This window comes from Sander vitreus, chromosome 17 (assembly GCF_031162955.1).
Source record: "Sander vitreus isolate 19-12246 chromosome 17, sanVit1, whole genome shotgun sequence".
NCBI lineage: Eukaryota > Metazoa > Chordata > Actinopteri > Perciformes > Percidae > Sander > Sander vitreus.
The window spans coordinates 25,338,908-25,353,188 of record NC_135871.1 but is presented as its reverse complement, the minus strand read 5'-3'; the positions used below and the strand labels follow the sequence as shown (position 1 = coordinate 25,353,188).

Below are 14,281 nucleotides of genomic sequence, written 5' to 3'. Positions count from 1 at the left end.
ATAATGCAAGTCTTTATTTTTCAGGCTGATTAATGGAATGGTTTAAAACATTTCAGTCGTGTTTTTAAAGGCAGAAGCCGGTGTAACCGTTTTCTTTTAAGGTTCATTTGGTTTAGAATTCACTAAGACAGAAAATAACCTGATTTCACATCCAAATTTCACAGATAAACTATGACAGTTCTATATAAAAATTTTTAAAAAAAGGCTTTTGGTTTAGCAATTTTAAAATGTACAACCTACTAACAAAAGTGGTAATGCAAAACTAAGGTATTTACGTATAACACACATGTATTATTCCACTTTTATCAGACATTTATACAGTCATCTACCTTTCTGTACAATGACAAGCATTTGAGTCCCTCTCCAGGTAATCTTACAGGTAAGTAATTACTTTGAATATAAACATAAAATAGACAAAGAGAGCCTGTTATTGGTGAGATGTTGTTGTGTCTCTTATCGTATCTTAGTTCGTTCTTTCAAACCATTCCCAAATGGACCACATGAAGCGTCCCGAGGTCTTCATCGTCCTGAGAGAGAGAGAGAGGAAACATTTTATAAACCTGAATGAACAGTGTGTAAATATAAAGACAGTTGCTTAACAGGATGTGGAGCTTTTAAAGGCTTTTCGACCAGTTGATCTGAATCTGCATTATGCTACACTGTACCATATTCTTTTGTTTTATCCTATATTCACACCTGAAAGCTGCACTGACCAATTTATTTTCATATATGATGAAAACAAGCAGCAAATCTGCATATTTGAGAAGCTGAAATGAGCTAATTTTGGGAATTTGTGCTTAAAAAAAGACTGAAACGATTAATCCATTATCAAAACATTTAGCTGTGATTTATTTTTGATCAACTAATCAATTAATCGACTAATCATTTCAGCTCTAAACTACATACTGTAGTACACTATAATATCATATAACTAATATTCTCTAACTATATTGCAGTATAGCAGTGGTTCCCAGCCTTTTTTAGTTTTTACTTGTTTAATGTAAAGCAATGTCTACTTTTTTCCCTTCATCACAGTTCAATTTCATTTCATTATAGTTATTGAAAAAGCAAAAATATATAACTATAAGACAAAAGGGAAAAAAAGGAAAAAAAAATAAGCAGCATATACACTTTTAATACATGGTTTATAACACATTATAACGTAGTTGTTAGCAGATATACAGTAAGTGTTCATTAACACAGAAGTGCCATAAAGGTGTTCATTAAATTATATGTTTTAGCATTAAGATCATAGTGGTGACTACATTATATTGAGAGATATTTCTAATATTCCGTCTCTTTCATGTATGTAACTAGACAACAAAATAGAAATATCATGTAGTCCAGTACAGCAGAGTTGTTGCATTGGAGTGTACAGGTGTACCTAATAAAGTGGCCACTGTGTGTGAACAGTTGTATTAAACACGTATTGTTATGTATGCGTATTACTACATTATTGTGTGTTATAAACCATTAATACATGTGTATATAGTGCTTATAAAGGCTAAATGGAGGAGGGAGGGAGTGTTAAAAGCAAAGTGTTACCATATAAACATCATTTTGTGTAGCAGAACTTTATTTTTCTAGTTTCCCCAGGTTGGGAACCACTGTACTGTAGTATACTGCTATTACATAACATTACTACGTACACTATTGGCTAGGGATTTATAATATGGTTCTAAATAACTTTTCACAGCCTTTTGAATTCTGTCAACAGAAATGAATATTAAAATCAATTTCCAGTCAATTGACTTACATTCCTGCTGTCTCTGTCACCTTCACTGCTTCCTGCACAACAGAATGAAACAACACAACATGTTGGAGGATGTCAATCGTTTCTGTTAACCAGCCGTGACACTTTCAACAAGTCCAACAACCAAAACATTAGATATGCATAATCACACATGGCAGCCCTACAGCACATAAACACAGACACAGACACACACACACTGCTGAATGTCTGAACAGCGTACATGCTCACTCAGGAGTTTGGACATGTCGTCTTTTCTGGGTTTTAACGAATGTAAACTGTTGTCACCCATGGCGATCTCTCTCGCTCTGAGCCCTGCGTTAATAAGGTTATGATTGACATTAAAACCCCGGCGTGCCTTATACAGATATTTTAAAAAGCTGATGCAAATTCCCTACAATAGCCTACAGTCCGGATTATCAAACGACAGAGCGATTTGATAGCGAGACAATTGCTAATCACCTGAAAAATGGAATTATTAAAATGGAGAGAGCAGGAAGGAGGAGAGGAGGAAGTGAAGAAGAAGAAGAAGAAGAAGAAGAAGAAGAAGAAGAAGAAGAAGAAGAAGAAGAAGAAGAAATGTTTTCTTAATGGGTGTTTTTTCTTAAATGACCTGTTAGTCATATCAGACAGACTGAGGAGGGGAGAGCACTCAGGCTACGTTTAGAGAATAAAAAGAGGCTGAATGTCACCGGAGAATTGTTGCAGGGCTGTAAAACGTGGCCCTGAAACCGACGTGCTGAACATGATTAGATTTATTATAATGGGCTGATTCTCTCTGTCAGCTGTTACTGATAACGGGGTGAACAGACTTGTTGTAGGGAGAATTAAGAGCAACATTCAAGGCTGGTTTTGTTTAAAGTCAAAAGGAAACAGTGTATAGATGTTTCTGTAATTCAAAGTATTTCCAGTTTGGACAAGTGTGACTGTTTAAAGTTGGTATGGATGCAGCGTTTTGACATCAATTTGTGTCATAAAGAAAACATTGTCTTAGGAAGACTTTTACCACAGGTATATTGATTGATGTGTTTAGGTACGTCTACTGGTACACAATGAGGTAACCAACAACAAAGATACACGGTTATCCAGTCAAGATTTCAGAAATATTCAGAAAATATGGAAAAATAAAGTTTGATTATGATTATGTAACAAGGTGGAAAAGACATTTTTCGTGTGTGACTTATTTAAATGTTTTTCAAAGAGAACATCACCAATTTAGCATCACACTTCTATAACATTGTTGGGCTCATGGTGAATAAAGGAACAAAATCGATGCAGCAGAACCAGATATTTTCTTTTTATATTCCACACATTATTCTTCCTTGTCAAAACCTGGCGCCTACATTACCCACAATGCAACTCGACCACACAGTTCGACAGTTTGGCCGGAGATTCTGGTGTGTTCAGACATACAGACAGACAGACAGACAGACAGACAGACCTACCTGTTTGTCTCAGTGTCCTGAACACATCTGGGCTCACAGTCACAGGAATGCTCGCTGCCTGTGGTCTCCTCTGATTGGCTCTTCCATCAGCACTGAGGAACAAAAAAAAAAAGGTAACATCTGTTTTTCTTTTGTTTAAAGTGTAATGGTTAAAATGCATTCATGAAACACAAAATATAATATATGTACTTTGTTTTGAAATGTTGTAATCTACCTTACTAACTTTCACCCAATCTATCTTGTCAAGTTTCTACTTTATTTCCTGCGTTTTCCAGAATATGTTTTGACAAACCTGTCAATTTGTTGACTGCACAATATGCTGTATGTTGTGGCAGAAAGAAACATGAATTATAAAAAACTTTCCATTTAAAGGTAAGAGGTAAGCCTGTCAGTCTAACCTCAAAAATGCATTACTTTGTGGTTTACTGGGGCTGCTATGATCAGTACATTTGATATGTCTAACTCTTCTATCATTGATTTACATGCATGATATATATGGTCCACTGCCATCCTCTAATGATCAAAAGATACTAACTGTTGTCTCTCTGCAACAGTGTTATCGACTTTGTTTCTTGGTCTGTCAGACTCCTGCACTGATGAAAACTACTGGGCTGCATGATTTGATTCTTCTCTCTTCAGCTCCTCCCGACAAACATAAAACTGCCTCCATTACAATTTCAATTTCAGACCATCTTGCGGACACGAAGGACTTAACTGGGTCAACACCTGTACGTCACATGTATCAGGTGAAACTTGTAGGGCAAGTTGATCTCTATCAGTGTGATCTTTATTTTATCAAGCAGTCATGATACATGTATCACCGTTCTGAGTCATAAAACATACAGCTAAATGCTTTAACATTCTGTGCCACTTGGAAGAGAGTAATCCTCAATTCTCTCGAAGTCTTCATCCTCTGCTTCTTGTATCTTTGAACAACAGACAACTCCTAGTTTTGTAAAAGTGAAAGGATCTGCAAACAATGACCTCTCCAGCCAGAGTCTGACAGTACAGACATTCAACAGACAACTCAATTAAAAACGATACTATAAAACTATTAGGTTATTATTCTAGGTAGCGTGAGACAGATTCTTTGCTTCATCATACGGCAGTGGACATCACTGACAGACATACAGTACATCTGATTTTTATTGATCCGAGCTCATGACTTTCATATATTGGCAAACCATTTAGTATAACGTCAGTGTTTCTGTTTGGGGCTTTAGGATCGGGTTTAATCTGTTATAATCTGTTCTCTCACCAGCAAATGCAGTGACTTACTGAACCTTTTCCTGCTCAATCATTTCCTTATCAAATAAATACATACAAATTTAAAACAAATTTAAAAGGCTTTTGACTAGCATCACATTAACTTTGGCCTCCACTAAGCAAAAATAAAAAATAGCCTCCAATCTCCTTCCTTCACACACAGAGGAGTACGTGATGAGTGAGAGAGGCCAGCAGCCATCAAAGGAACGTTGGGATTCTTCCCAGATTCCCGTCTCGTTCACTCTCTCACTTCCCTGAGTACAGAGTCGGATTTGAGGGAATGCGGGAATCGGCAAGGAGCGCCCCAAACTGCCATTGTGCTCGCCTCGCTCTCTTTCTCTGCTCTTTTCTCAGCGAGCCAAACGGGAAAACGCCTGCGCTACAATGCCTCCCCTACTCCATCTCAGCTAAGCTGTCATTGGCTTCACATGAGAAACAATGAAACTTCATCGGAGACCAGATTACAAAAACGGAGGGGGTTCAATACAAAAAAAAATTCTAAAGGAGGGGGGAAATTGTGGAATAAAAAAGGCAGAGGCTCTTGTCTCTTTCTCTCTGTGGTTATTATCTTTTAGGAGGTTTGGGGATCTGCTTTCTTAGCCTCTGTCAGCAGTGCAGGGGAAGACCTGGGGTAGTACGACCGGGCTTTTGGCTGCCAAATCGCCCTAACCCTCTTTACCACTCTTTTCTCCTCCTCTCACTTCTTTTACTGTTTTTAAAAAAGAGCTTAGGACAGAGCATCTCTCTCTGTCTCTTTCCCTCTCTCTCTGTGGACCCAGCTTGTTTAAATTGGCTGATAGGAAGGGATTTGGGATGGATGGAGGGGGCTTAGAGAAACGCAGAGTGGAGGGGTTGGAGGTGGGGGGACCCAGAGAGTCATCAGTGTTACAGTCAAACAGCCATGAAAAGCCTATGAGGATGAAAAGAACAAGAGCGCCTTTTTATCTAATGCACACAAATCCCATATAAATACTCCAATATGTTAGTTGGGGTATGACAAGGAATTCCCTCCCACCACCCCATCACACAATAATAAAGACGTGGATGGATATATTTGTATGTATCTGTTTGTGTGTGTGTGTGTGTGTGTGTGTGTGTGTGTGTGTGTGTGTGTGTGTGTGTGTGAGCCAGGCCAGTACAAAGAGAGGGATGCTTTCAGTGTGTCTTTAGTCACGCTGTTTCAACATGTCATCCATGTAGACAAGTGTATTAAACAATCACTCTGAAACAGTGAGTTTTGTCGGCACTCAGGAGACTGAACCGTGGTGAAAATGGACTCCGGTGGAGTTTTAAATGCAGCTCCGGGTTCAGCGTTGGGATGGCTGGAAGCGTAAGACCCGGAACTGATGTGGCTTTGACATTTGAAATGTCACAGGGAGTGAAGGCTTTTAGGCTGCAGCTGGGTCATTTGGCCACAGACACTCTCACACAATTCATATACAGAAAATAGTGAATCACTGTGGGAGAGGAGATGACAAGTCAAAGTAAAACAAAATCTGTCTGGGGCTTCATTTATAGGTTTATGTTGAACTTAATATTTTGTTGTAATTTAAAGTGGATATAAATCAGTAACTTTATAACAATGTACCAAATGACAATGTGACAAAGGTAAAGGGGTTTCAGATCACTGTTTAGCTGTCCGGCCCGCAACGTTACTGTTTTGATAGTCTCGCTTTGCCAGACCCTCCTCCAAAGCGGTGAAGGAGGGTCTGGCTACTCTACATAGCATTCAGGGATGGGAGGAAAACGTGCTCTGGTTTAATGGCATTTCTTTAAACCAATCAGAATCGTCATGGGCGGTGCTAAGCTCCGCACAGAGCCGCTGCAAAATAGTCATGTGAGAGAAAACTCAGGTTGGACAGATAGTCTAGCTAGCTGTCTCAATTTACCCTGCAGGGATCTGAGGAGCAGTCAACAATAGTCCTCATAAATCCACCAAATTTAAAAATCCAACACAAAGAAAGCGGAATAAACGGAAAATACATGCATCCGGCAGAATTTCCTGCAGCACCGGAGCAATCCCAGAAGTGGAACATATAGAGTAGACTACTGTTTTTAACTCAGTCTCACCGCTCTCATAGTGTCGTTTCTTTTAGCCACAGCAGGCAGCTGTTTTCAGCTAAGACTTTAAAAATGCTTTAAAACTCCACTGTACACTGCCTGCTCAGCAGCAAACAGCAGACAGACACACAGTTAGAGACTAGCTGGCGAACATAGTGGAGCATTTAGCAGCTAAAGAGACAGATATTTCCCTCAGGAGTTGGTGGAGACCAAAAATCTATCGAAATGACAGAGAATATTGCACTTACATTCATCAGGTGGCCAGAGACACAACTCTAAATGAATGATAATGTTGCTCCGCAACTGCTGGATGTGTAAATAAGAAACTGTGTGCTAACAAGTTCACAGTATCAACTTAAAAAGATGAAAAGATGAAATCTGTAATGCAGATTTAATAAAGAAATGTGTATGAAACATGAAAACAGACACACTGATTGTAGCAAGCTTGAAAAAAACACACACACACACACACACACACACACACACACACACACACACACACACACGTAACTCACTGTATTGTGAGAGTGTCTGGATATAAAGGTCCTGTAGCACTCTGGTTCCTCTCTGTCAGTCGGCCCCCGAGGCTGGAACCGCACAACGCACCATTTCTGCCTCTTAGAGGATCTTCTAGGACATAAACAAACACACACACAGAGGGATAAGGATGAGTGAGAGAAACGGTTTTCGTTTACCTGAAAATAGAATAAAAGAACGACCCAGTTTGTCCTTTTCTTTATCCACTATTTTCCTTTACTTGACTTGGACATTTTCTTGTGTCCATATGTGACTTCTTTTTTTAAGATTATCTTTTGGGGCTTTTTCCCTTTATTAGATAGTGACAGTGGATAGACAGAAAAGGGAGAGAAAGATGGGGGATGACACACAGCAAAGGGCAGCAAGTCGGATTCAAACCTGCGCAGCTGCAAAGGACTCAGCCTACATGGGGTGCACGCTCTTACTGGGTGAGCTAGAGGCCGCCCTGTCCATATGTGACTTCTAAAACTAACTGGCTGCCAATGATTATGTAAGTGCGTCCTATTAGAAAGAGAATACTTACGCCAACAAGTGTTTTTATATTCATAATCAATCCGCAGTCATCTGTCTGTATATTGCATGCACTTTGTGTACCTGACAAAAGCCTGATGGAACTCTCTGAGATCAAAACATTGCCATATTACATTTATTTGCTGTGATTTTGTCAGATTTCTGTCTATAGTATTTTTCCAGCCCTGAAAACATACTATGGTTTGTGTAAAGAGTTGTACGTACGTGAGTGTAGGCCTTTGCTAATTTGGATGTCACACCTTGACAATTATGTTCTGATAAACATGTCATGCTGGTAAAGTTGCTGAATTGAGACACAAAGTCAAACAGTAAATGGAGGTTGTATGATCAGAGCAACCAACACAGCTGAGAGGGAAACAGAAACAAACGCTGCTTTCCTTCAACACACACCGGAGCTAACAGGCTTTTACCATAACGACCAAGAAAGGAGCGAGAAAGAGAGAGAGAAAGAGAAAGAGAGGAGGTGGAGAAGTGGATCTTCAGATAAAGCTCTTGTCTCTTTGCCCATTGAAAGGCCCTGCAGTCACATCAGCCTTTGTGAGAGGGAGACAGAACGATCAGGCAAACAACTTGGCTTCTCCTCCTGGCAAAAACGCTACTCCAAAGAAACAGAGATAGAGAGGAAGAGAAAGACGCCTTCCCTCGCACTTGTTCGCTACTCTGCCTCTCACAATACCATATCTATCCAAATCAACACACTTGTCAGCCAGACAGCTATAAGCGATTTCCAACGCTGTTATAAAAAGGGACCATTTCTAAGCTGAAATGTGTGTCCTCTATTGTGAGTTTATGTGTTTGTGTGTACATGCGAAGGCAGCGTCTCTGTTCACCAGGGTTTAAAATGAATGCTCATAAATATGAGAAGAGGTGCATAGAAATATGATGTCTTTGCCCAATTGGAGTCCAAGACATCCACCTTAAAGAACCACTACATCTGGAATTGATTTGTTTTTTTTAGAAAACAAGTAAAAAATCATCCAAACGATAGCATAAGATATGCTCATCTTTACAATGTTTCCTCTTTCCAATGCAAATCAACTCGTTTCTATGATTTCCTTGAAGTGAAATGAAGTAATCCAGTTTGTTCGTTTAGATGAAAACCAGCAAAGCTCAAAGTCCTGAGGACGAGAGCTAAAACCCACTGACCTTCAATTAATGAAAAAGTTTTTCGGGAAGATACGCTTATTTGCAGTCTTGCTGACAGATGAGCAGATCGATACCAGTCTCATGGCTGTACGCAAAATATGGAGCTACAGCCAGCAGACGGCTAAGTTAGCTTAGCATAAAACAAATTAACAGCAAAAATGCAAAACAGCTAGCCTGGCTCTGCCAAAAGGTAACAAAATCCACCTACCAGCACCTTAAAGATCACTTACAGTCAGGTCCATAAATATTGGGACATCGACACAATTCTAATCTTTTTGGCTCTATACACCACCACAATGGAGTTGAAATGAAATGAACAAGATGTGCTTTAACTGCAGACTTTCAGCTTTAATTTGAGGGTATTTACATCCAAATCAGGTGAACGGTGTAGGAATTACAACAGTTTGTATATGTGCCTCCCACTTTTTAAGGGACCAAAAGTAATGGGACAGATTAACAATCATAAATCAAACTTTCACTTTTTAATACTTGGTTGCAAATCCTTTGCATTCAATTCCAGCCTGAAGTCTGGAACGCATAGACATCACCAGACACTGGGTTTCATCCCAGGTGATGCTCTGCCAGGCCTCTACTGCAACTGTCTTCAGTTCCTGCTTGTTCTTGGGGCATTTTCCCTTCAGTTTTGTCTTCAGCAAGTGAAATGCATGCTCAATCGGATTCAGGTCAGGTGATTGACTTGGCCATTGCGTAACATTCCACTTCTTTCCCTTAAAAAACTCTTTGGTTGCTTTCACAGTATGCTTCGGGTCATTGTGCATCTGCACTGTGAAGCGCCGTCCAATGAGTTCTGAAGCATTTGGCTGAATATGAGCAGATAATATTGCCCGAAACACTTCAGAATTCATCCTGCTGCTTTTGTCAGCAGTCACATCATCAATAAATACAAGAGAACCAGTTCCATTGGCAGCCATACATGCCCACGCCATGACACTACCACCACCATACTTCACTGATGAGGTGGTATGCTTTGGATCATGAGCAGTTCCTTTCCTTCTCCATACTCTTCTCTTCCCATCACTCTGGTACAAGTTGATCTTTGTCTCATCTGTCCATAGGATGTTGTTCCAGAAATGTAAAGGCTTTTTTAGATGTTGTTTGGCAAACTCTAATCTGGCCTTCCTGTTTTTGAGGCTCACCAATGGTTTACATCTTGTAGTGAACCCTCTGTATTCACTCTGTTGAAGTCTTCTCTTGATTGTTGACTTTGACACACATACACCTACCTCCTGGAGAGTGTTCTTGATCTGGCCAACTGTTGTGAAGGGTGTTTTTCTTCACCAGGGAAAGTATTCTTCGGTCATATTCATCCGCCACACCTAATGTTTTTTGCTATCTCTCTGATGGGTTTGTTTAGATTTTTCAGCCTAATGATGGCTTGCTTCACTGATAGTGACAGCTCTTTGGATCTCATATTGAGAGTTGACAGCAACAGATTCCAAATGCAAACAGCACACTTGAAATGAACTCTGGACCTTTTATCTGCTCCTTGTAAATGGGATAATGACGGAATAACACACACCTGGCCATGGAACAGCTGAGCAGCCAATTGTCCCATTACTTTTGGTCCCTTAAAAAGTGGGAGGCACATATACAAACTGTTGTAATTCCTACACCGTTCACCTGATTTGGATGTAAATACCCTCAAATTAAAGCTGAAAGTCTGCAGTTAAAGCACATATTGTTCATTTCATTTCAACTCCATTGTGGTGGTGTATAGAGCCAAAAAGATTAGAATTGTGTCGATGTCCCAATATTTATGGACCTGACTGTATAAGCACGCTACATGCCATTTGTTTAATTTGTACAAAAACGAACATGTAAAAACAAAAATGTGTTGTTTGCGGTCGCTGCTTCACCTCACCAACTGACAGGTTGGTTAAATCAGATGAAGATTAATTCCTCACTGGCAACCACTTCTGTCAGGTTTCCCTTGAGCAAGGCATTAAAGGACAATTCCGGTGCAAAACAAACCTAGATGTTATTAACAGATGTGTACCCACTCTGTTGTTTTCTGGGACATGTTTTCATGCTAATCGAAAGTGTTTTTAGCTTGAAAGAAGCTAGCGCGGACCGCTGAATAGCTTACAACGCTAGTATTCGGGGCACAGGGAAAGTAAAACAAATTGCTATTTATACCACTAAAAATGCTCAAAATATCACCAAACTTCAACAGTAGCATAATGAGGGTCCCTACATGTTAACCGAAGCATTGAGAACTTTGTTAGTGTACAGATAGTTTATTGAACGAAGAGCTGTGGGAGCTCCGTGAAAGGGCTACGAGAGAGAGAGAGAGCTATGCCGCAACAGAGCCTCGTACTTCGGGAAACTGGTGGTGTACCTGTGGACATTGTGAAGCTATGGCCACCGAACAGGAGTGTCTGTGTTGCACGGAGTGGGACCTGTTGCGTCGCGACACCCAAGAGTCGCAGTGTTTTGTACAGTCTGAAGATTTCCCCTCTCTGATAAACAGGGCTGTACTTGAAACTTTTTTCCATGTCCCAAAAATAAATTGGGGACGGCGACAGCACACTAGACAAGTTATGTTTTACATTGGTGCGATTATTTCAGATATATTGAGCACATTGCTTTTGATTTTAGTTTGCATCGCCAGCTGTAAGTCATGACTGGTTTTCCGAAGTACGAGGCTCTGTCATAGCTCTCTCTCTCTCTCGTAGCCCTTTCACGGAGCTCCTGCAGCTCTTCGTTCAATAAACTGTCTGTACACTAACAAAGTTCTCAATGCTTCGGATAACATGTAGGGGCCCTCATTATGTTACCGTTGAAGTTTGGTGATATTTTGAGCCTTTTTAGTGGTACAAAATAGCAATTTATTTTTACTTTCCCTGTGCCCCGAATACTAGCGTTGTAAGCTAATCAGCGGTCCGCGCTAGCTTCTTTCAAGCTACACATTCGATTAGCAGGAAAACATGTCCTAGAGAACGATAGAGTGGGTACACATCCGTTATTAACCCCTAGGTTCGTTTTGCGCCGGAATTGTCCTTTAAACCCACTCAACAGGACTGGCATTAACTCATTGATCCCTACATCAATCCATCTTCTGCCACTTATCCTCATCTGGGTTGTGGTGGCAGCGGCAGATCAAGCAAAGAAACCCAAACATCCACAGTCATGTCCTCGAAATCTTCCTGCGGGATAACAGGCCAGGTGGAATAAATAATCCCTCCAGCATGTGCTGGGTCTGCCCTGGGGTCTCCACCCAGTTGGACATGACTGGAAAACCTCCACAGGAAAGCAACCAGGAGGTATCCTCCTGAACAGATACCTGAATCACCTTAACAGGCTCCTTTCAATGCAAAAGGAGCAGGAGCACTGTACTACTCCAAGCTCCACATATCTGAACTGCTAAATCTCTGATTTAAAATGGTATTATGCTTCTCTGAAGCTGCATGTAAATGTCTTAGCGGAGGGTGTTTTCACTGTATTAACGCTTTTTGCAGACCCGTGCCTCAAGAAAAAGGTTGGGTCGCTCCAACTTCTTGTTGGAAGGCAGAAACGAAACGGTAAAGAAAACCCCCCCACAAACGGTATACAAGTTAATGTACATGAATAAAAGAAAAAGCCACATCTACAAACCACCTCTACGCATGTTCTCTTTTGTACAGCACGTAGAGTCATGTTTAAGCTTTTAAGCAGGGGATTTTCAACAGTTCACTTTCTCTTGAGCGTTACAAAGACAAGAAAAGAAATGACACTAGCAATCTTACCATAGGGTTGTGCCTTAAACTGATTAAGCTGAATTGAGATAGAATAGCATTATCTCACCCCACTAGCAGAAACACTTGAAAACCACTTAGAAAAACATATTTCTTCTCTTTGTATAACATTTGAATAAACCTCTTCAGTAAAGTATCAAGTCTCAATATTATTGTCATTAATTACTCTGCATATTAAATACTATCCGGTGCTGTTGAGGCCTTGTAGTACAGAGCTGCAGGCAAATCCATCTAACATACTGGTGAAAGATATCTCTTTACACCTAGTTTAGATTTTAAAATGTATAGTTTGGCAACATGTGTGTGCGCATGTGCAGTAAATGTGTGTATTTTCTTTCACAACAAGAAGGTGATGTGATGCAGGTGATTCATTGTTAGTACAGGGAAACAGCAGGATGTGTTGGGACTCTGAGCTTGCTGTAACACCTGCTTTGTATGAACAAAACAGGCTGCTTTCAAATTTCTGTTTAACGAATGATTATAACAAATAGCCGGTTCTTGCAGGATTCAGTGTACGACCTGTCTCCCATGTCACACTCAACTGTACAATACACATATTTACACAAACACATATGTTTCTCAGAGCTTTTTTTGAATTTGAGCTGTAGTGTGTAACTATGACTCAGAACAAACTAATTTCAGTTATTGTGTGTGTTCAAACAGAAACAGTGTCCCTCTGGGCAAAGGGTTCCTATAGCTGCAACGTGGGAACTTGTGTTAGAAAAGCATGTGAGCGATGACACAATGTTTAGTCTCTGCTAACAACTCAAAGACATCTGAAACGTGACAAGGGACAACTGCTTTTCCTTTTAGGGGTCACAAGCCAAAAAGGTGGGAGCCACTGGTTAAATCCTCATAAGCTTATCATTTCTGTTTTTTATGATTTGATCCTGTCGGTGTGTGACGGCCATGCCAAGGGCTGTGTGTGTGTGTGTGTGTGTGTGTGTGTGTGTGTGTGTGTGTGTGTGTGTGTAAAGCGAGACACCTGTTCACTGGAGCCCTCTGCTTGAAGCGAGACACTCATTATTTATGACCTGGTTTTTTTTGCTCCGTTAATGTGCTCTGCCGGCTTGTCTGAATGTTGAAGCACAACTGTACAGCAGCACACACTCTCACACACACACACACACACACACACACACACACACACACACACACACACACACACACACACACACACACACACACACACACACACACACACACACACACCATCTACCATGTAACATGCTGATGGCTAATGGGTGCATGTGAGTCTAATGTGTGTGTCCAATATTCTCTCTCTTTTAGCTCTGTTTTTGGTCTCCACCAACTCCTTCCAAAGGGTAATATCTGTCTCTTTAGCTGCTACATACTCCACTATTAGCTAGTCTCTAACTGTGTCTGTCTGCTGTTTGGTGCAGAGCAGGTAGTGTACAGTAGAGTATTAGTACTTTCTTTAAGCTGAAAACAGCTGCTTACAGCAGCTAAAAACAACAGTATGAGAGCGGTGAGAGTGAATTAAAACAGTAAAGTTGTTAAAACAATATTTCTTCATCCAAAACACAGAAAGTTACAGTGGAGACTCATTTATTTGTTCCATATTACACACAAACCAGTTTTCCATGACAAATTTATATTATGGTTTTGTAATTGTTTGTGGCAAATGCAAACAATGTTAATAACCTAATAGCATACATCATCATACAGCATCAGTGCTTTTGAAATGTTCCACCATAGAAACATCAGGCTAATTTACAGCTGCAGCACACAGTAAGCTAGTTGTAACACCACTTTGAGTCCTCCTCATG

General features: G+C 40.4%; 1 protein-coding gene across 4 annotated transcripts in view; it reads right to left on the bottom strand.

Annotated features, from left to right (window-relative positions):
- wdpcp (WD repeat containing planar cell polarity effector) overlaps nucleotides 1-14,281 on the bottom strand; it is a 79,859-nt gene continuing 65,578 nt past the window's right edge. The window contains exons 15-18 of one of the 4 annotated variants that reach the window (XM_078273295.1): nucleotides 7,038-7,149; nucleotides 3,196-3,287; nucleotides 1,757-1,788; nucleotides 1-527 (exon numbers count right to left, since the gene is read on the bottom strand). In XM_078273295.1, the coding sequence (XP_078129421.1) occupies nucleotides 477-527; nucleotides 1,757-1,788; nucleotides 3,196-3,287; nucleotides 7,038-7,149 (287 nt within the window). In that variant the 3' untranslated portion in view covers nucleotides 1-476. Of the gene's footprint in view, nucleotides 528-1,756; nucleotides 1,789-3,195; nucleotides 3,288-7,037; nucleotides 7,153-14,281 lie in introns of those variants that run through there. The other 3 variants (XM_078273294.1, XR_013503356.1, XR_013503355.1) reach the window with 3 other exon arrangements.